Below are 22062 nucleotides of genomic sequence, written 5' to 3'. Positions count from 1 at the left end.
TACCACTGTGCAATTAAAGCCGCCTTGCCTTTATGACATCATAAAGGTGTAATCGAAGGTGCATGCATATTTTATTATATGACCGTATATGGAGACATATACACATGCATGTATGTATGTATATAGAAACATAAAAGCACAATCAAGCGAAATTCATATGGTTTAGAGAGCTGCTCCAACTGTTCCGACTCCCCCTACTTAGCCATATGAAAATCAAATCAACGAGGGTTGCCATTGTATATGTGTGTGTGTGGGTGAGTGGGAGGCGGTGGAGGTAGGGGTGGCATAGGGCAGTGCGTTGCTTGGGGTCAATGCACAAAAATGCGTAGAACGTGCTGCACGCCAAACGTCGAGGGTGACTAGCGAAAAGCAAGCCGCTACCCGGTTTTCAATTCTCTGCTTTTTTGGTATGTTTCTGTCTGGAATGGTCCAGAGCATGTGCTGTGTCTCTCTCATACACACACACAAACACACGCACGCACGCACACGGCGAAAGACGGTGGCGCGAAAGTTTATTGACCCCACGCACAAGCCGACTTGCGATATAAATTTTGGGGGAGGCTGCAGTTGGTTCTTCTCCTGCTGCTGCTGCTTCTTCTTCATCTTATACTTGTTGTTGCTGCTTTTGCTGTTGCTGTCGTGCAAACAGCGCCCCAGAGGGTTGATTAGCAACGCCGTCGTCTGTCTGTCCGTCGCCCCCAAACGTAAGCTCTCTGCACACCACCTTCCATCTATTTTGGGGCATTAATATTATGGCCGACATGACTATTTATTTATTTGCAAGACACTTTCTCCCTCTAATGTTCAACTAGGGGTGGCGCTGCTGATGGTGGTGGCCAGACAGACGTCTGAGCCATGAAGGAAGAAAAAAAAAAAACAAAATGAATAAATGAAAATAATAAAAGCAAACCCAAAAGGATCAAAGCCAGACGTACGAATGTTATAAATTTTTGTTTTGTGCGACGGCTGCGATGAAGCGTCGAGCGCTGTGTATTCCACCCTTGCCAAAAACACAAAGCAACAACAACAAAGGCAGCCGCAACAGCAACAGCAACAGCAGCAGCAGCAGCAGGAGGATAAATAAACGAGAAGGGCAAAAATGCAAGTTGAAAAAGTGGCAGCTGTAAAAGTAAAACAATAAAAGAAGGAAGCAGAAACGGGCAATGGCAAAAAGTGAAACGAAAACGAAATGAAACTGCACACAGGCACACACACATACACACACACTGTATATATGTATGCATGTGCACGCTGTATGATGTTTTGCACAGGACATTGCCGCTGGGGTAGCCAAGATATATACATATATAGGTGTTTATACGTAAATATATATACTCTATTATTATATACTTACAGCTTATACACAAGGCTCTTTTAGGTAGCTAAACATGAAAGCACAAAGTTGTAATATATCCATGCAAAACGATAGTTTACCTAATGATTTTATCGATGTTCTGCGTGCATCAAGTCGATCACTTATGCAGCTTCATAAAGAAAATTGGAAACAAAAACTGGACTTTGCAGTGCTGCCAGACGTGCCCTAGCATTGGCCCTGTTTGAATTGTCATTGTTTTTGTTGTTATTTCTGTTGTCTGCTCTCTACATTTGCTTTTTGTTTTGTTGATTTTTGGAATTCTGAAAATGCCACCGCCGCCTCCTGTCTGTACCTCTCACGATGGACGAACGATGGCGTTCAATGTCCTCTTCGTGTTTGTTTTCGCCATAGGTACACATATACACATACATACACACTTGTGTACATATTTTTATATCCATATCGCCGAAGCCGTATCGGATGCAGGCGGCTGGGCAGTCTGGGCGAATCCAAACTTGTAAGCGGCAAGGGAACGCCAGCCAGCAGATGACAGGTTTTTTTTTTCTTCTCTTTGCTTTATGGCTGTGTTTTTTTGTTATTTCGTGGTTGATGCACAGGATGTTGCCGTGGTATGTGCCATTGCCTTGTCTGTGTTGACGACGCCCGGACAGGGTTTTTAGTTTTCATGGTCTGCCGCGGTCGTCGTTGTTCCCTTGACAGCCAGACAGCCAGCAAGCAAACGATGCTGGCAAAAAGCCTGTGACCCGGCCAGACACAAATATGTTTACGTTCTTACATACATACATATACGTATTGATATGTATGTATGGCAAAGCGAGAGAGCATTTCATTCTCATTGTTTCGCATATTCCTCTCAATATTTACAGCAGGAAACCGAAAACAAAATTACCGAACGAAGGATCGAACTACATTTAAGGTCCGATTAGTTGATATTTTTCTCTGTAATCACTACTATAAATGCTGTTTATTATCAAATATCTTTTTCGATTTAAGAAGAGTCTAACGGTGTAGGTTATAAATTTCCCTGTATATGAAGATAAATTCGGAAATATGTCTAATAAACAATATGGACATACTGCATTTCCCTTTGAGTCATATTAACATCTCTGTATAAAGAAATTGATCCACATAACTCGATTAAACAAAATTGCCATATGCTGATGAACATGAATATAGCAGCTGCTGTAATGAACTTAAGAGCACAAATACACACACACACCACTGTACACATGCTATTCATGTGTATTGTATGTATGTATGTATGTATGTATGTATGTATACATGCAAATGCACTTCCAAAGGGTTCACAGCACAATGGGGGGAACGAGTAGAGAACGAAACGCAGCTAGACCAAATTGCAAATATGTTTGTATATGTAAGAGGAACGCATTACATTGAGTGAAACATGAAACGGCGCCAGCCAATGACACACACACATTCACTCATTTAAAACTCCGCTATTACAACACACGCTTCAGCTGTGCGTTTGTGGGTGTGGATCTGGATTGGACACCGGGACGTGAGAAACGTTTTGAGATAACGGAACATGGTTTTGCATTAGTCACCACCAAGCAAAGAGACAGGCGAGCGAACAGTCAAAGACAGGCTGCTTTAACAAACAACAGATGTGAGCAACGATGACGACGACGCTGACGGCGCTGCCGCCACCGCCACCACCACTAAACGAATGAGTCGCAGGGCATTATTTTCTGGCAGAACATGTATAAATAAAAATAAAAATAAAAATAAAATATATATGAAATAAGTTGGAGAACCGAACGACCTAGCAACTATTAAACTAATAATATATGGACATAAAATATACACACTTTTATGTACAACACTTATTAATATGTTTAGGAGCGTATGTATTGCGGGTAAAAAAGAATAACAGAATTGAACGCTGGCAGCGCGAACTGGTCTTCTAGTATACGCTTCCGCCTTTGCGCACGCTCGGCGTCGGCAGCGCAACGGCTGCCTGTGTGCATGAATTTGCATAATTTCAAATTTTGTGTGTGTGTTTGTGTGATGTATGAATCGCAAACACAGACACACACTGATGCTTTGTACATACACTACAACGAGGGGAGGCGTGGTAATCACAACAAAAAGAAATTCATAAAAAATGACACCTTTTTGGTAAATATATTTTCAATAAAAATATACTTTAGGTGCACTTATGTACACAAAGAGCTGATTTGAACTTTTTTTTTCTTATTTGATTTATTTGCTGCTTTTGCACAAACCTGTATTCCATTCGGCGTTTCTGTTGTTGTGCTTGTTGTTATTGTTGCCTCACTGCAGTTTATTTTCGCCGTTTCTTTCTTTATTCCTGTCTGCATTGACGCACTAAGCGAAGTGCTGCAAAAAGTCTTGTGCTTGTTCGAAATGTCGGTGCTTTTTTTTTTTTTTTTTCTTTTGGAGCAATAAGACGTTCACGACGTTCACGTTAAATGCATTGCACAAATAATTATGTTTGCAGTTGCATTTTTTTGCCGCCTCGCTTTGCATATCATATGCAGTCGCCGTTGTTGTGTTTCTTTTGCCGCCTTTTCTGCTGTATACGACTTTTTGTTGATTTCAAACACAGGCGCACACACGTACGCATAGCCACATGTATGCACTTGCACAAACACAAATACAAACACACTCGCGGCGTTTTAATGTTTGCAATATGCTTATGCTGCTGCTTGTGTTTCTGTTAGGTTTGCCAATTTATGTTTCTTCTTTTTCAGTTACAGGCTTTGAATTACACTAAAAATTGATAACCGTATCGTTGTTGCGTCCTAAATAACGATTGCACTAATTACAAAATAACAACAATGTTGTGTTTTTAAATTCGCAATGATTAAATTTCGAGCGTGTTCTCGCTGTCTGTGCAAGAAGAACACGAGTGTTGCAAGACATCGAAAGCCAGCAACATATTTCTTATCGATAGCCACAGCACAGGGTTGCCATGGCTGCAGAAGCTCCGATAAGTACTGCGCACGTTTTTGATGAAAACAATCTGTTTAGAAAAACTGTTGAATTTATTGCACAATGGGCGCATTAGCAGAGGTATTTACTGAAATAATAAACTAAATGAAAATTAAAAACTAAATTAAAGTCTGCGTGTCTTAGCTTGCCGGCGATGAGAAAAATGGCGATGGCTCCCGCACGTTTGTTTTTATTAACGAGGGCCACACGCTAGGCAATGCACTGAAAACAATTATAGCTCGCTATCCGGAGGTCGATTTCTGCGGCTATACGATACCACATCCCACCGAGCAGAAGCTACATTTCCGCATACAGTCGCATCGAGAGCGTGCGATAGATCTGCTCAAGCGGGGTCTGGAGGATCTGGAGGCGCTGTGCGATCATACAATAGAAACATTTGAGAAAGAGATGAATGCGTTTAATGCCACAGCTGTAGAGATTAATTAATACATTATACATATACATATAAGCTAGCCTATGGAAATGAGTCTTCACTTTTGATCTAGACAACACTGCGTGCTTTCTTCGGATCATAGTTTGGCTTGCGTAGGTGATGATAGTTGGGCAGCACCTTCCTTAGGAAGTCGATCTGCAATGTTTGCGAGCCCTGTTTCTCGATGGCCTCGCGTTGAAGCGCCTGCTGGCCATATACAATGGTGTTTTCGGGCATCAACTGAGCGGTACGCATTTGAATGCCAGCGCCAATTACACAGCCACTGGACACGGTCACTCCACGGCCCACAAAGCTCTTGCTTTCAAATACATTCTTGTCGCCGATTCGTGCCGCCTCTACGGTGCAGCCCACTTCGAACACATTGTGACTGCCGATGCTCAGAATATTATTGGCATCATAGCTGGCGCCGTCTGCCAAACGATGCGCAATGGTTGCATACTCCTCCACAATACAATTTTCGCCAATGATAATTGGACCAGCTTCGGCAATAATCGTTGCACTGGGATGGACAACGCAGCCAGCGGAAAAGGTGATGTCACCACGTAGTGTACTCTCCTCGCATACCACCGACTTGGGCAGTATTTTTACGCTGAAATTAAATAAATTACAGTTTTGTGTAAAGTATTAATTATTGTCTAGCTGTTTTGTATGCATACTTATTTTCAACGGGCATTGCAAAAATTGTATTTACTTTTTCCTGGATGTTTACGTTTGTTGCTCAAAATTGTATTAATCGACTAGTCGATATATGGTATTAATCGAAACAGCTGTTTAAATATTGTTAATGTTATTAATAATAACATTAATCTGAGACTAGTGGAAGTAATTAACTATTAAAATTAAATAATATAATTTATATAATCATAGCTTAACTTATATACATTTCTGCATATGTTTAGTCTAGTGTTTTTTATTAGACCAGAAATTCATGCTGTCTGTTAATATCAGTGCATATTAGGGAAAATGTTATGCCACGCTGTTAAAAAAAGTCCCATTGCCTTAATACACCAACATTCTTCTTTCTGTGTGCAACATATAAGCTGATGCAATTTTAGTGCAGTTTTTCTAGCAAGCTGTGAACTTATAAAATTGTTACTTGGAAAAAAATTTGTCATAATTCAAGCAAAATGCCTACAGAACAGATGGCTGATCTAACCATGAGTAAGTATTCAATTTAACGACCAATGCCAATGCGGCATTTTAGGTCGTCCACGTTGTCAATGCATGTGTATGAATGTAATTGTGTGTACATTTGCTTATGTGTTTGTGTATTTGCCGATAAAAGTCTTACTATTTGTGCATTTTATTCATGTTTGGTAATTTTAGGTGCGCTTTTTACATCGGAAAAGCGTGGAAGCGATGAGTCAGGCGATGGCAGCGAGACAAATCCCTATAAAACCATTTTGCAAGCGATGCGTCATGCTGCTAAGGAGCCCTTCCCCACAATCTATGTGGATAGCAAGGATCCAAAGGCCAGCCAGCTTTACGAACCGGCAGCCAAGTCACAGCTGAAGAAACTCCAAAAGATATTTGTGCGCGAGAGCCAGAAGAATGCCGATAAGCTACAGCGCGAGGCCGCGGATGCTGAGAAGCGTGCCCAGAATCTGGAGGAGGCGCGCAAGGTGAAGATCAGTGAAGACGCCAGCTTGCCGGCAGCCCAAAGGATTCGCATCGAAAAGGGCGCCGAGTATCGCAATGCACGTGTCAAAATCTACGGCTGGGTGCATCGATTGCGCCGGCAGGGAAAATCCCTAATCTTCATCACGTTGCGCGACGGCAGCGGCTTCCTGCAGTGCGTCTTGAATGATCTGCTTTGCCAGACGTACGAGGCGCTGGTGCTGAGCACCGAGAGCACCGTGGTGCTCTACGGCACCTTGAAAGTGGTGCCGGAAGGCAAGACAGCTCCGGGTGGACATGAGCTGATTGTGGATTATTGGGAGCTGATTGGCCTGGCACCACCGGGCGGCGCCGATGCCATACTCAACGAGGAGGCGCATCCCGATGTCCAGCTGGATAACAGGCACATCATGATTCGTGGCGAGAACACCTCGAAGGTGCTCAAGATGCGCTCCGTGGTGATGCAGGCCTTCCGTGCGCATTACTTAGATCGCGGCTACAACGAGGTAACTCCACCCACGCTTGTCCAGACCCAGGTTGAGGGCGGCTCCACGCTGTTCAAGATGCAGTATTTCGGCGAAGAGGCCTACCTCACCCAGAGCTCGCAGCTGTACTTGGAGACCTGCCTGCCGGCTCTAGGCGATGTGTTTACCATTGCACAAAGCTATCGCGCTGAGCAGAGTCGCACGCGTCGTCATCTGGCCGAGTATACGCACATTGAGGCCGAGTGTCCCTTCTTGACCTTTGAAGATTTGCTGGATCGCATCGAGGACTTGATCTGTGATGTGGTGGATCGCATTTTGAAGTCGCCATGGGGCTACATAGTGAAGGAGCTCAACCCTGACTTTAAGCCACCAACGAAGCCATTCAAGCGCATGGAATACGTGGACGCCATCAAATGGCTGAAGGAGAACAATGTGCCCAAGGAGGATGGCACCTTCTACGAGTTTGGCGAGGATATACCCGAGGCGCCCGAGCGCAAGATGACGGACACCATCAACGAGCCGATTCTGTTGATCAGGTTCCCGGCTGAGATCAAATCGTTTTATATGTCACGCTGCCAGGACGACCAACGGCTCACCGAAAGCGTCGATGTGCTGCTGCCCAATGTGGGTGAAATTGTTGGCGGTTCGATGAGGATCTTCGACAACGACGAAATATTGAAGGCCTATGCGCGCGAGGGTATCGATCCCGCACCATACTACTGGTACACAGACCAGCGGGTCTACGGCACCATGCCCCACGGTGGCTACGGCCTGGGTCTGGAGCGCTTCCTCTGCTGGCTGCTCAACCGCTATCACATCCGTGACGTTTGCCTTTATCCTCGTTTCCTCGATCGCTGCAAGCCTTAAAGCGCGCCATCAAATATTCAGCTATAGCATTTATATTTCAAAAAACTTTGTTCGCTTGAAGCTTTAATATACTTTGCATTAAATAACTTACGTCCGGATCACGTATAATAAAAACACGCCTATAGGGGCGAATACTTTAGGCTTAGAAAAGTCTGCTGAGCAAATGAAAGAGAATCATGCTTGTGAATTAGCTCAGCTAATTTGAAATGAAATTCAGCTAAATGTTAACTCCAATAAAGCAAAAATATTATTTGATCGACTACATAATATTTGTATCATTATACATATCTATGACGGGACCTCCATCTATGCCTGTATCTATCTAAGAAGAGTGCTCTATCCTGCTGTTACTCACTGCTTGCATGTATTTAATCTATGGATCGTATATATCTGTCGGTATATACATATATACATACATCTACGTATGTGCCATATATCTATATCCATATCTATATTTATCGATATCTCTATATATCTGTGGATATATCTACTTATGTATCTTTTTCTCTATGTATCCATGGATCTACGTATCTGTGTGTCTATGTACCTATTTATCCATGTATGCATATATCTGGTTTCATGTAGCCATTTATGTAGGTCTTGCAGTTTACTCAAAATTTTATTTTTAGAGAGAGCTATACGTGCCTATTGAGAGATTGAAATATTTATTGCCGGAATATATTTTGATAGTTCACATAAATTTCAAATCAATAGCTCTTTGAAAAGTTCCACGAGCCAATCTCTGATATGAGAGAAAACGAAGCAAATATTGAAAAATGCCAGAATTGTTATATATTACTCTACTGATAGCAAAGACTAACTAATAGAAAGAGATAATGTATAGAGATATGAGAATAGATTGATACAGATCGTCGTAGGTTAGGTGTTTATTGCTTGATTATCATAACAGCGCTCAATCAAGTATCAAATGCAGTAACATATCTCTCAGATAAGCTATTTTAATAGTAGGCAATTAGATTACCCTTGCTTACAAATACGTTTTTTTTTTTTTTTATACCCTGAACCCATTGAAAATGGGAAATCAGGGTATAATGGTTTTGTTAAAAGTATGTAACAGGCAGAAGGAGGCGTGGCAGACCCCACAAAGTATATATATTCTTGATCAGGGCGACGAGCTGAGTTGATTTGGCCCTGTCCGTCTGTCTGTCCGTCCGTCCGTCCGTCCGTATGTATGAACGCGTCGATTTCTGAAGATATAGGAGCTAGAGACTTCAAATTTTTTTTTAAATGTCCGTAATTACAGCGCGCATATCAAGTTTATCATTAAAAATCGATAACTCATCCCGATCTTTTTTTATCGATAAAAAACCTAATCGAAAACCAGTTATAAAATTATATCTTCTACACCCTTATTGCTAGAGTCTCCAAATTTTTAATGTATGCTTATATGCAATTTATACAATTTCGGTTTTTGTTAAAATTTACCCCCCACCCTTAAATTCACCCCCTCACCCTCACTTTTGTAAAAAGCGTATTTCAAATACTAGAGACTTTGGGGCTTTGGAATATACACACATATTCACCATATGATTACGCTCTAAAAGTTTCATTAAGATCGTATGTCTACAAAAGAAATTATTTAACAAATAAATTCTCATAATATTGCCCACACTGCAGCGCAGCCCAAGCGCAGTCGCTGCTTACTGCGCAGTTAGCAGAGCGCAGGCTTATGCGTGCGTGTGGATGCATGTGTATGTATGTGTGCATAAAAGAAGTGCAGAATGATTAGAATATCAGCTTGGAGGGTTCAGGGTATCTCCTAGTCGAGCAGTCTCGACTGGAGCTTTCTTACTTGTTTTTTTTTGCGAATTTCTTTGTCCAAGCGCAAATAAACTTTATTCTGCGATGAGTGGAACTGAAAAGTGTTATCATCCGTCAGCAGGACATTTCGACAGAAGGACTTAGGACTGTCAAAATACTTCCCTGCAAAATTAAGACGCTTAAGTTTGTTTTGTTTCATAAAATAAATGTGATAAATGGTATTGGTTTAGCTACATATGTTTTCATATTTACTAAAATTAATCGCCTACCATTTTAATACCAAAAACCCTATATTATGAAATAAATATATGGATCAACAGAGAATTTCTCAAAAATTTCTTTATCAACACCTCAAAGTCCGCCTAGAAACAACGAAATCACGCAATGACAAAATAAGCTGTGACATTGATTTTATGACTTTTTTTAGTTTTTGTTATTTTCTTACTGTGTTTTTTTTTTTTTTAATATCAATAAAAAAGTTATGCTTTCCATTAATTTAATATTGAAATAACAATCCCACGTTTGAATTTTTCAAAAATTTGTATTGGGTAAAAAGTAATGAGCAGATGAAATTTTTATTTTACGTTGGGTCAAATAAGCTGTGAGCCACTGTACGTATGCCACTGCAAAGATCGTTGGATTCTGGCGTTTGTTATCAGCAGAAAGAACTGAAAAAACATAATAGACAAGATATTTCGTAAATTTACAGTTATTAGTGCGCACTTGTTTTTGGCATTCATTTTAGTTTCGTTAAATGCAACGGTACTTAGAAAAAATACCAATAGTGAAATGTGAATGATGTCTAAATATATATGCCGACCAGTGTAGAAGTGTCATTCAGTCCACAATTTTTTGCTTCGCTTTATTAACATCTTTTCACCAGCTCAATAAGATTTAAATTCTCTGTCTTTATCTGTATAATGAAATGATAAAGTAGGTTTCCGGTTTTGTTTTCAATATCCAGCAAAAATTAGTTTCAGCCTGAAAGATAAGACCACCTACATGAACTCACTAGGTTGTGAGCTGTTGGAGCGTTTATTATTTCTTTGGATCCTTTGCTGCTTTCTCGACCTTTCCTTTGCAGCCCTCAATTCCATAGCTTTAGCACATGTTTCGGCAAAGGAATATCGTTCATAACTTGCTTCCACTTCTTGGGCCAATGCCAAAGCAGAAGGCAGATCTTTCGGACCAGCCGCTAATAATACATTTCGAAGAGTATTCCTTGCTCCGGAAATGAATACGAATAATGCGTCCGCCCTATATTTCGCATTGAATACTCGGGCTACCTCAGAGTGATAGGTCAACATTGTTTTATTGATAAGCGAGGCTAGTTTTTGCTCAACCTGCTCATAATACTCCATAAGCGACATAGAGCCCTGCCGAAGCATAGATAACTCCAGCTCAAGCAAGTAAATGGGCCGCTGGTCAGTATATTTCAAATCTAGGCGATCAATAATAGCTCTGAAGTTCAACACGGTATTGGCTGATGCCAACAGTCTGCTCGCTGAGCCCTTAATTTTATTCCTTATAATGGCTACTGCTTGGTAGTGCTTTGAGCTGCCATCATAATCTTTAAATATTTCGTATGCATCATGCGCAGCTCTGCGCCATGACATATATGTATCCTCTTTCCCCTCAAAGTCGGGAAGCGAGACAACAATATCTAAATCTTCCTCACATTTAATCTCTGGACGTATTTCAATCCTTTTATATGGTTCAACCTCTGAAGCGTTTCTCACGGCCAAATCTGCTATTTGTGTACTCAACTCTCCCATTTTAGGGTCGATATCTTGTTGCCAAGACTCCAACTGTACTGCGTTCATTTTTCGTTCTTTATTTCTGCTGACCGTGTTTTTTTTCCAGTGTAAAATTTGTCGCTATAAAATATTGTTTTTTATTTTTTTATTTTTACTATTTCCTGCAGGAAATAATATATTTGCTTAATAAGCGCTCTACTTACATGCTCTCTATCTATTTAATTTAATGTGAATGCGGCTGTTGTTGTAAGTTTAAGGAGAAAACTTTGGTCGCTTCGAGTTGCTGTTCAACACCGCTGATCAGATATTGCGTCGCAGTCAAATAAAGTGATAATTTACTTATTTATTGATATGTCAGCTGTTTAGCGCAACAGTTGCAATTAATGTCGTTTGTTGTTTTATATATGCAAGAAAATTGGTAGTGTTTTGTATATTTAAACTCTGTGATCTCTTGCAGAAATTCCCTATTTGATCAAGTCGGGCTTGCTTTTATCGATGTTTTTTGCTAAGCATCGATAGTTTTCGGTGCTGTTGCGTTTAAAATTTAATTTATTTTGTAATTTTCAATTCTGTAATTGTCAATTTTGCAGTATTTGTCTTTTTAGAGTTGCATTATTTAAATAAAATAAATAAATGTTAATACAAAAAAAAAAAACCTCGGTAGATAAAGCGTTGGAAAACCCATTAAAACTTGAAACAATTCAGAACTATTGTAATAAAACTGGATATAAACATGTAATAACTCTAAAAACAAAGCTCTAATTATGGAAAATGGTCAGTTGATATAGTTTTTATGAAACTTTATTTATTGGCCAATTGTTGATATGGTTTTAATAAAACTTATTTTGTGACTACTGAAAATTTTAAAATTTTCACTTTAAAATATTATTTTAAAAATCTTGATTTTGTAATAAAAAACAAACAAACCAATAGCACCGTATTGAGTCGTACTTGCAAGCAATCTAGATGAATAGACAGGGGCAGATCAACAAGATCATATATGTACATATAGTTTTACATGGAGTTAATGAGTGAAAGGCAGGCAGAAAGAACCAATTCTCCTTCAAATGCCTAACGAAAATACCGTAATTTGAAAAAAATATATTCTGAAATGTTTTTCTTTTTATTTGCCAGTCCAATTGATGAGTCAAGTGCACTGAAAATTTGTAAATTTCGCACTTTTAAAATGGAAATAGAAGACGTTGCGCTAACAGTGGCAATGAGTGCGTCGCTGCCTTTTGTAATTGGTTTCGCGTTTTTCGCGTTCCATGGCACTTATCTCGTAAGCCTGTATGTGGAAGAGGGAAGATTATGGTTATATGTTCTCAGATGTATGTAATTTATAGTAAGTAATGTTGCCTTGCCTGACGACGATATTTTTCTTTCTTAGCGTCGCTCAGATTCCTCCACTCGTATGCCGCGAGTATTACTAGCTGTTTAGGCTGCAGACCACAATATTTTCGGCGAATCGTACGCACAAAGTTCAGATAAGCATTATTTGTGACAGGGCCCGGTTTGACCCATTTTTTCGGCTTCTTGCGCTTACCACGTTGTTGATTGACGCATTTGACCGTCGTTTTCTGTATCGGACTCTTTCTTTGTGTATAGCGAGGAGCCTTCCCAACATTAGCAGCATTCATTGGACAATCGTCCTCACTGTCATAATCGCTTTCATCCATCTCCAAGCAGCTTGGACTGTGCTCTGTATCGTCGTATATATTGCGATATGCTTCCTTTTGATGCAATGGCATTCGATTCCATATTTTGGCCGCGCGAATAAAATTTTTCATTCTTGAATCGTGTTGATTGATGTGCTCAGGTTCGCAGCCAGAGCCTGTTTCAATGTCTACGTCCATTTTTTCTTCCTCGTCCATTATATCTCTTGATCAGTAGGTATATAAATATTTGAACTCACTATATAAGCAATCAATAAATCAAAAATACTTACAAAAAATTTTCTAAATATTCAATTAAAGGTACTTAAGAGTAAAAAATCCTTTTTTTTTTTTTTGTATTTTGGTTACACTAATAAAATAATTTTTTTTTTGTTTTTTATAAAAATACAAAAATGTTGCTGAACATACAAACACCGTTAAAGTGCGGAAATTAAAATTTTATTCATGTTCAGAGAATCGATCAGAATTATAAATTGTAGCCTGCTTTCTTCTGGTTTCTCCCCAGCATTGTGGAAAACGGAACTCCCGAAGGTTGGAAAATCTCCGTCCTATACCATTAAATCACCTCTTCCCAAAAAATGAGTTATGAAGCAATGCTTCAATTTTTGATCACAAATTGAGCCTTCTGCTACATTGCTGTTAAACTCTCAAATTTCACTCAAAGCGGCGTTAGTTACTCTGTTAATTTAACAGACATGTTGCAATCATAGTTACAATCAATTGTGTACTGTTGAGTCTTTTAATACTGACAAAATTTTACAGCTGTCCACTTTGAGTGATGTTAAGTATTTTAAGTTAACAGAGCAGCTCTGTTTTTATTACTGTTAAATGATTCCAGCCTGGACAAAGTTTACAGATCGGTTTCTTTTAATCGTCACGTTCATCTTAAGCAATTTATCAACTCTGCTAGTACGTATTACATTTACATTTGTTGCCTAGCTTGATCATGTATTAAATTAATCCTCATTTGCACAAATATATATTTCAAAACCTGTTTCGCCCTTTACATAATATATATAACTTTTGATCTTACATATAACGTAAGGCTTTTATTAAGTATATTGCTAAACTATAATAGATCACAGATTAAATCGTTGTGAATTTTGTAAGATTAGTTTGTAATATTGTTAAGCAACTGTTCAATATTCTTGTCGACGATATTTTCGGCAATGGGTGTTTCATCCACATCCATGTCCTCTTCTTGAGTTTCCTCGTCTTCTATGCAATACTCCTCGTCCTCAGCCTCAGCATCAGCATCAGCATCAGCATCAGCCTCGGCTTCGGCTTCGCCATCGGCCTGGGGGACGGCCTCCACCTCGGCAGTCAGATGCTCTTTTCGATAATGATTACGCAACAACTCACTGATCATCGCGCACACAATCTGTCGCAGCTGTGAATCAAAACTAGGTGGCAGCCAGCCGGTTCGCTCATTGCAAACAGCACCGGTTAACGGTGTGGGTATCTTTTCCAGCATTTCCTGTATTTTGGGCAATCGCACATCGCAATATCGTAGCATGCATTGCCTAGACCGCGGCAACTTTTGACCATCGAAATATGGATAGTCAATGCTTTGGACCAGTTCACTTTTCACATCGTCGTTGGCGGTCGTTAATGATCTCTTCTGTTTTGCCGACTTGCGGGAGTAAACGAATTCCGAGACGCCCGAGCCGAAGCGTAAGCGAAAATCAAATGTCTGGTAATATCGACTTTTAAAGTCTTTGCGTGGGTCATAGCCGTAGCGCACATACATGGTCCGCCAAGGGCCATTGCTGAAGTAAAATGCCAGCGAGGGTATTATGCACTTCAGTTTTTCATTGGTGACACCCGACTCGTAGAGCAGTGCTACCCGCGTCCAGATCGGAATTTCATCGAAGAGTTTTTTAACGCGTGCGAATTGCTCGTCCGACACATATTTGACCTTAAGACGCTTATGTATCTGCCCATCTGGCTGAGTGGGAAACGTATCCTGCATATTGAAAGAGACGACATCGTGATTGTCATATGTAGACTTGGCCGCTACACCCAGCACTTCTTGACTTCCATCATCAGTGCTATCCATGCGATAGTGTCCACTGTGCGCGACGTCAACACGTGCAAACAGTTCTGGCAGGCAAAACAGCTGCGGATGCGGCCGGCTGCAAGGCAATGTTTTTTATTAGTTCTATTCCATTTTATTCCATGCTTTGTGCTGCTCACCTGAAATATTCCACGTCCGAAACATCGCGCGGCTGCAACTGATCCAGTGCATATTTCAGCTCCGTTGCGGCAGTGGCGCTCTCACTTTTGGGTGTGCGCCACAGCGGCAGGTACTGGAAGTCACAAAGAGCTACCAGTAGCAGCTCCTGCTGTTAATCATATTCAAATTGTCAGTATGCCTTACTTACATTCAAATGAGAAGCTTCGACTGCAATGGCCCAGGACACGAACAAAATGTTGAGGTGGGCGCGATTTGTCGCGTTTATGGCGTCGCACAGTTACTGATAATAAAACACCCGATTTGTCTGTACAGTCACCGAAGGCGGGCTTGTTATATGGATTATCCGGATGAAAACGCAACTCCAAGCGCTTCTTCTCATCTCCCAGAACCTGCATAGGAAATAATGAGCATTTTTACTGAAATTAATCTTTATATTATGTCTTACCTTGGATATGTTGAGAATGCCACCTAAGGTGGCCAGCATGCGGTCTGTGTTGACCACGCGGCCAGGGTATTCAATGAGTTCATATTCTTTTTGTGGACAAAAGCTTAATTGACGAGACATGCTCAAAATTGTGTTGTTTACTACTGGAAATATGTTTATGAATTGTGCGTTTCGAGAGCTAGGGCTGCATGTAGCGCGCGAAATGTAATCGATTTTTTAAAAGGTATAAAAATATCGATGTATTGCGATATTAATTGAATGGTAATAATTGAAAAATTTAAAAATAGTGTTTTAATTAGTTTATTTTCTCTAAATTAATTTAAATTAAAGTAATATATATATATATATAAAATAAAAGATCTCCTTGATTTATTATGGTCTCTCCCGCTCGTAAGCACGTTAAATAGAAATGATAACTATTTGTTTACTTCATATATCGATATACAATATTAAATGTATTATGAACAGCGTATTAGTCTAAGCAGCCGGCAACTGCTCTTGTTGTTTTGGCTTTAAATTGTGTATTTTACTAAAATATGTCGAGTAAAAATCGTAAACGCACAGCAAGCAGTAGTAGCAGTGCCGAAGAGCCCGACAGCGAGGAGGAGTCCCGTATTAAGGATTTGCGTGAACGTGATGAGTTTGCCAATCGCTTAAAGCAACGCGATGAGGAGCGAACCCGCAAAGTGGTCGAAGCCACAGGCGGACGCAAGGCAATTGAAGAAGCTACCAAGCGGCTGAAACTAGAGCATGAGGATCGAGATAAGATTGTGCCCCATCTGCGCGTGCAGTCACGTCGACAGTACTTGGAGAAGCGCAAGGAGGACAAAGTTGCCGAGCTAGAAGCAGATATACTCGACGACGAGTACCTCTTTGAGGAGAGCGTGTAGGTATTTGCCATATGATTGTGTTCATATTTAATTTTCATTTGAGATTTCCTTAGGCTAACCAAGCGGGAACGGGAGGAACGTCAGTACAAGAAACAGCTGTTGAATATAGCTAAAGAGCATGAAAAGGCACGTGAACTGGAGCGCATTCAGCGCTATCACATGCCCCAGGATCTTAAGAAAGGCGAACGATGTAAGTATAGTATCAGATCATACAGAAAAATGTATTAAATTATGTATGTTGTAGCGGAATACGTGGAGGTGGATGACTTTGAGAAGCAGCCCAATTCGGAGCAAAAGAAATGGGAGGCTGAGCAATTGGCCTCGGCGCGTTTTCAGTTTGGTGCCAAAGACGCCAAGGCTGAGGAGGAATATGAGCTGTTGCTTGACGATCAGATTGATTTCATTCAGGCTCTAACGCTTGATGGTAGTCGCGAAAAGGCTGCCAAGGAAACGGAGCTAACAGAAAAGGAACGCAAACGGATGACTTTGGAAGAAACACGCAGATCGTTGCCGGTTTATCCCTTTAAGGAGGATCTCATAGCAGCTGTAAGAGAGCATCAGGTGCTGATCATTGAGGGCGAGACTGGTTCTGGTAAGACCACTCAAGTACCGCAATACCTTGTTGAGGCCGGTTTCACGGCGGATAAGAAGATGATTGGATGTACGCAGCCGCGTCGTGTGGCTGCCATGTCCGTGGCGGCTCGAGTAGCAGAAGAAATGGGCGTTAAGCTGGGCAACGAGGTGGGCTACAGCATTCGTTTCGAGGACTGCACTTCAGACCGCACCATACTCAAGTACATGACAGATGGCACACTGCATCGAGAGTTCCTCTCTGAGCCAGATCTGGCCTCCTACAGCGTCATGATTATTGATGAGGCGCACGAGCGCACTTTGCATACGGACATTCTGTTTGGACTTGTCAAGGATATAGCACGGTTCCGACCTGAGCTTAAGCTGCTGATATCCAGCGCTACGCTTGATGCCGAGAAGTTCTCTGCCTTCTTCGATGATGCTCCCATTTTCCGCATACCCGGCAGACGGTATCCAGTGGACATATTCTATACGAAAGCACCCGAGGCGGATTATATTGATGCCTGCTGTGTGTCCGTGCTGCAGATTCATGCTACGCAGCCACTTGGCGACATCTTGGTGTTTCTCACAGGCCAGGACGAGATCGAGACGTGTCAGGAGGTGTTGCAGGATCGTGTCAAGCGCCTGGGCTCCAAGATTCGCGAGCTCATTGTTGTTCCCGTCTATGCCAATCTGCCGAGCGACATGCAAGCAAAAATCTTTGAGCCAACGCCGCCGAATGCACGCAAAGTGATCCTTGCTACGAACATTGCGGAAACATCATTGACCATAGACAATATCATCTATGTCATTGATCCGGGTTTCGCTAAGCAAAACAATTTCAATTCACGAACGGGCATGGAATCATTGATGGTGGTGCCCATCTCGAAGGCTTCGGCTAACCAACGAGCGGGACGAGCTGGTCGTACGGCACCCGGTAAATGCTTTCGCCTATACACCGCCTGGGCATATAAGCACGAGTTGGAGGAGAATACAGTGCCGGAAATTTGTCGAATCAATCTGGGCAATGCGGTGCTCATGCTCAAAGCTTTGGGCATTAATGATCTGATACACTTTGATTTCCTCGATCCGCCGCCACACGAAACGTTAGTGTTGGCACTGGAACAGCTATACGCATTGGGTGCACTCAATCATCATGGTGAATTAACCAAACTGGGCAGACGCATGGCAGAATTTCCTGTTGATCCTATGATGGGCAAAATGCTGTTAGCCAGCGAAAAGTATGTGCTGCAATTATTTATTTGTTTGTTTATTGATAAATGTAAAAATCTTTATCCTACAGGTATAAGTGCTCTGAGGAGATGGTCACCATAGCGGCCATGCTGTCAGTTAATAGCGCCATATTCTACCGGCCTAAGGATAAGATCATACACGCTGATACTGCGCGAAAGAATTTCAATCATATGCATGGCGATCATCTCAGCTTGCTGCAGGTCTATAATCAATGGGCGGAGACGGATTATAGTACGCAATGGTGCTACGAGAACTTTATACAATATCGCTCCATGAAACGGGCACGAGATGTGCGAGAACAATTGGTTGGTCTAATGCAGCGAGTGGAAATCGATATGGTTAGCTGTCTGCCGGAGACAATTAACGTGAGGAAGGCAGCGACGGCAGGCTACTTTTATCATGTGGCACGTTTGTCGAAGGGCGGAAATTACAAGACAATTAAGCACAATCAAACGGTTATGATACATCCCAATTCTTCGTTGTTTGAGGAGTTGCCACGATGGGTGCTCTATCATGAGCTAGTATTCACCTCCAAGGAGTTCATGCGTCAGGTCATTGAGATTGAAAGCAAATGGCTCCTGGAGGTAGCACCCCACTATTACAAGGCAAAGGAGCTGGAGGATTCGACTAACAAAAAAATGCCTAAAGGAGCCGGACGTGCGGAGATGACGCAATAAATGAATCTGGACACATTTTTATAGAAACAATATTTGAATTGTTTTTTCTGGAAATATTGTGGAATCTATCGACATATCGATATTTGTACCTAATGTGCAGCACTAATCATCAACATGCATTCACATTGCCGCTATTGGCACTTTTCAACACTGTCAGCTGTCGTTTCATTGCGTGCGGTTTTAATAAAGCGAGCAATATTGTAAAACTTTAACGTAATTATACATTTTTCACTAACGCAGAATCAATTAAAAAGTTAGTTAAACTGTTGATTGTAAATATTTATGCAAGAAAAATATACTATATACCTTAATAAAAGTGTAAGCTGTCCACTTGACAAGTTTACATGACGTTCTAACCTATAAATCTGATGAAATGTGAAACTGAGTCGGCTTTCCAATGATTTACATAAACATATACACAATAGACATTTCCTAATTTATATATAAACTGTATAATTTTCTGTTTTTGTGTTTTTAAGTATAATGGCTGCTCAGTTCTTTAACCGCATTGGCCAAATGGGTCTCGGCGTTGCTCTGCTCGGCGGCGTTGTGAACTCCGCATTATATAATGTTGATGGTGGCCATCGGGCTGTGATTTTCGATCGCTTCACCGGCATAAAGGAGCATGTCGTTGGCGAGGGTACACACTTCTTCATACCTTGGGTGCAGCGACCCATTATCTTCGATATCCGCTCCCAGCCCAGAAATGTTCCAGTGATAACGGGCAGCAAGGACTTGCAGAATGTGAATATTACGCTGCGTATCTTGTACCGCCCTATTCCGGATGAACTACCAAAGATTTATACGATTCTCGGCCAGGATTACGATGAGCGTGTGCTGCCTTCCATTGCGCCTGAGGTGCTCAAGGCCGTTGTCGCTCAATTCGATGCCGGTGAGCTGATTACACAGCGTGAGGTGAGCTCAAACAATTTGATTGCTGTATTAAACATAAATTAAAAAGATATGTTTGTCATCTTTAGATGGTGTCACAACGTGTGTCCCAGGAGTTGACTGTGCGTGCCAAGCAGTTTGGCTTCATCTTGGATGACATCTCGTTGACTCACTTGACCTTTGGACGTGAATTCACACAGGCTGTGGAAATGAAACAGGTGGCCCAGCAGGAGGCCGAGAAGGCACGATTTGTCGTTGAGAAAGCAGAACAACAGAAGTTGGCTTCCATTATTTCAGCTGAGGGTGATGCCGCTGCTGCCGATTTGCTGGCCAGGTCGTTCGGTGAGGCTGGCGATGGTCTGGTTGAGCTGCGTCGTATTGAAGCTGCCGAAGACATCGCCTATCAGCTATCGAGGTCCCGTGGCGTCGCCTATTTGCCCAGCGGACAAAGCACCCTGCTGAATCTGCCCTCAACCCTGGCGCAGTAGAGCTCGTGCCTCATCGTCTTAAGTTGTAACTACCTGTAGCATTTATTAAGTACTTTCGATTTTGTTTCTAAATCAAACATCACAGCAACGTGTTCTGCATTTTGCATTCATCGCTCGTCCGCAGTAACCAATCAGCCAACATTTGATCATTTTTGTGCTTTGATTACCTGTTCCTATATATTGTTCAACTTTTGTTGTTGCCAACTGAACAATTTGTGCGAGCATCTGAGCAGCACTCAGACGGAATGGGCGAAATCGATTTACATGTTGCTGGACTCTTCAAAAATTTGTTATGTGAACAAAAGAATTCAACACAATAAATACATATTAAATATGAAACCTAAATATCTGGAGTTTGTAATATTAATATTATAATGCAATATATATGCTTACACTCAGTCCAGGAAGTTGAACGGAATAAACTTTACGATGAAGATCTTAGGAGCTGTGTATATATTATTTTGATCAATTAATGCTGAATAAGACTCATGATATATGTATATTCTTTTTATTAGGCGACGTACCCGATGTATATATTTCAAAATGCAAGCGGCGAAATGGAAATTATAGAACATTATATTTGAATGACAATTTCAAGGATTATTGGTTTTTGATGATAATCTATATATATAAAAGAAAGTTGTGTAAAAGTGAAGACCGCTTATAACTTGATTTGGGCTGAACCAATTTTCATGGTTTTTGATTTGTTGTATTTGTCTCCGCAACGAGTTTAGTATAGGGTCTTAAAAATACTGAAAAAATTTGCCGAATACTTGAAAAACGCGGTTTTTTCCCCAAATGTTCAAATTTTTTTTATACCCAGTAGGCTTGGTAACAGTGACAGTTTTGACAATAGTGTAGAAGTAAATAAACAAATGTAGTCAGTCAGTCTACGGTCTCCTGACCTCGAGCAGACCTGACTATTCAAAAAAAAAAAAAAAAAAAAAAAAAAAAAAAAAAAAAATTTCAAATCAAAAGGAAAAATATTTCAAATCAAAAATCTGCAAAAAATCAAAAGATTAAAACCTGACTGTTCAAAAAATAAATAAAAAATTAAAAATTCGAAATTAAAAAAAAAAAGGTAATTATTAAAAATTGTATTTTTGGACTTTTACAAAAGCTAAATATGTATTTTTGGCTTTTTATATTTTCGGACTTTTAAACTTTATAAATATTTCAAATCAAAAATCTGCAAAAATTAAAAAAAAAATCAAAAGATTAAAACCTAACAATCAAAAATAAATAAAAAATTCAAAATTCAAAATTCGAAATTAAAAAAAAAAAAGTTAATTATTAAAAATTGTATTTTTGGACTTTTACAAAAGCTAAATATCTCGAAAGTTCAGGTATTTGTTTGTCTCAAACATAAATTTGTGTAAATTATTTATATTTATATTTCTCGATTGTTTTATATGGTTTTGTGCGAGGGCAGTATTACTATTAATAAAAATGCCGCGTCCTAGAAGATCTAATCTTTCCCGGCGGACCCATAATGCAATTAGGCAACGGAATAGCGCGAGTCAATTATCTGACGAAGAGCGAGAAATCGCCCGAGAAAGGCTCCGCGTTAGTACCCAGGGAAGAAGGGCCTTAATTCGTGCTTCTCAAATAGAGGCAGCCCGTGAAATGGCAATAAGAAATGGTTCAAGGATTGATTTGAATCGAGCAGCGTTTCGATATGATTGCACCATTGATTACAG

The 22062-nt window shown here is 40.7% G+C and overlaps 8 protein-coding genes across 11 annotated transcripts in view; 4 read left to right on the top strand and 4 right to left on the bottom strand.

Moving 5' to 3' along the window:
* brat (tripartite motif-containing protein brain tumor) overlaps nucleotides 1-3721 on the bottom strand; it is a 38447-nt gene extending 34726 nt beyond the window's left edge. Inside the window, exon 1 of the mRNA XM_089464626.1 lies at nucleotides 3583-3721. The gene's annotated coding sequence lies outside the window, so the exon portion shown is untranslated. The remainder of the gene's footprint in view (nucleotides 1-3582) is intronic.
* Nucleotides 3722-4263: 542 nt separating this feature from the next.
* On the top strand, nucleotides 4264-4790 carry Polr1D (RNA polymerases I and III subunit AC2 l(2)37Cg). The gene is made up of 2 exons (XM_018003780.2): nucleotides 4264-4393; nucleotides 4457-4790. Exons 1-2 carry the CDS (start codon nucleotides 4376-4378, stop codon nucleotides 4757-4759), a joined length of 321 nt encoding a protein of 106 aa, XP_017859269.1. The 5' UTR covers nucleotides 4264-4375; the 3' UTR covers nucleotides 4760-4790.
* Nucleotides 4709-5583, bottom strand: DCTN6-p27 (dynactin subunit 6). The gene is made up of 2 exons (XM_018003779.2): nucleotides 5423-5583; nucleotides 4709-5355 (listed from the first exon to the last, which is right to left on the bottom strand). The coding sequence occupies exons 1-2, from the start codon at nucleotides 5437-5439 to the stop codon at nucleotides 4815-4817; spliced, it is 558 nt and encodes a 185-aa protein (XP_017859268.1). The 5' UTR covers nucleotides 5440-5583; the 3' UTR covers nucleotides 4709-4814.
* A 170-nt stretch (nucleotides 5584-5753) lies between these two features.
* AsnRS (asparagine--tRNA ligase) lies at nucleotides 5754-8002 on the top strand. Its single transcript, XM_018004646.2, has 2 exons — nucleotides 5754-5927; nucleotides 6093-8002. The coding sequence occupies exons 1-2, from the start codon at nucleotides 5894-5896 to the stop codon at nucleotides 7733-7735; spliced, it is 1677 nt and encodes a 558-aa protein (XP_017860135.1). The 5' UTR covers nucleotides 5754-5893; the 3' UTR covers nucleotides 7736-8002.
* A 4376-nt stretch (nucleotides 8003-12378) lies between these two features.
* Nucleotides 12379-13525, bottom strand: LOC108609882 (uncharacterized). Its single transcript, XM_018001654.2, has 3 exons — nucleotides 13223-13525; nucleotides 12639-13155; nucleotides 12379-12562 (listed from the first exon to the last, which is right to left on the bottom strand). Exons 2-3 carry the CDS (start codon nucleotides 13146-13148, stop codon nucleotides 12482-12484), a joined length of 591 nt encoding a protein of 196 aa, XP_017857143.1. The 5' UTR covers nucleotides 13149-13155; nucleotides 13223-13525; the 3' UTR covers nucleotides 12379-12481.
* A 274-nt stretch (nucleotides 13526-13799) lies between these two features.
* l(2)37Cd (general transcription factor IIIC subunit l(2)37Cd) lies at nucleotides 13800-15794 on the bottom strand. The gene is made up of 4 exons (XM_018004966.2): nucleotides 15593-15794; nucleotides 15335-15536; nucleotides 15147-15276; nucleotides 13800-15085 (listed from the first exon to the last, which is right to left on the bottom strand). Exons 1-4 carry the CDS (start codon nucleotides 15710-15712, stop codon nucleotides 14062-14064), a joined length of 1476 nt encoding a protein of 491 aa, XP_017860455.1. The 5' UTR covers nucleotides 15713-15794; the 3' UTR covers nucleotides 13800-14061.
* Nucleotides 15795-16038: 244 nt separating this feature from the next.
* l(2)37Cb (DEAH-box helicase 16 lethal (2) 37Cb) lies at nucleotides 16039-19200 on the top strand. The gene is made up of 4 exons (XM_018004459.2): nucleotides 16039-16478; nucleotides 16536-16672; nucleotides 16727-18293; nucleotides 18356-19200. Exons 1-4 carry the CDS (start codon nucleotides 16129-16131, stop codon nucleotides 18981-18983), a joined length of 2682 nt encoding a protein of 893 aa, XP_017859948.1. The 5' UTR covers nucleotides 16039-16128; the 3' UTR covers nucleotides 18984-19200.
* On the top strand, nucleotides 19081-20707 carry Phb1 (prohibitin 1). 4 transcript variants are annotated; one of them, XM_089464632.1, is made up of 4 exons: nucleotides 19081-19236; nucleotides 19463-19898; nucleotides 19964-20387; nucleotides 20448-20707. In XM_089464632.1, the coding sequence occupies exons 2-3, from the start codon at nucleotides 19467-19469 to the stop codon at nucleotides 20360-20362; spliced, it is 831 nt and encodes a 276-aa protein (XP_089320758.1). In that variant the 5' UTR covers nucleotides 19081-19236; nucleotides 19463-19466; the 3' UTR covers nucleotides 20363-20387; nucleotides 20448-20707. The 4 variants fall into 4 exon arrangements, with proteins under 4 accessions (XP_089320758.1, XP_017859949.1, XP_089320760.1 ...); XM_018004460.2 differs by having other exon boundaries at nucleotides 19082-19236; nucleotides 19964-20707; XM_089464634.1 differs by having other exon boundaries at nucleotides 19086-19196; nucleotides 19964-20707.
* Nucleotides 20708-22062: the final 1355 nt, after the last annotated feature.

This window comes from Drosophila arizonae, chromosome 3 (assembly GCF_054131065.1).
Source record: "Drosophila arizonae isolate 15081-1271.41 chromosome 3, UAZ_ARI_1.0, whole genome shotgun sequence".
Lineage (NCBI taxonomy): Eukaryota > Metazoa > Arthropoda > Insecta > Diptera > Drosophilidae > Drosophila > Drosophila arizonae.
The sequence above is the reverse complement of the archived record's forward strand: the minus strand, read 5'-3'. Positions and strand labels throughout refer to the sequence as shown.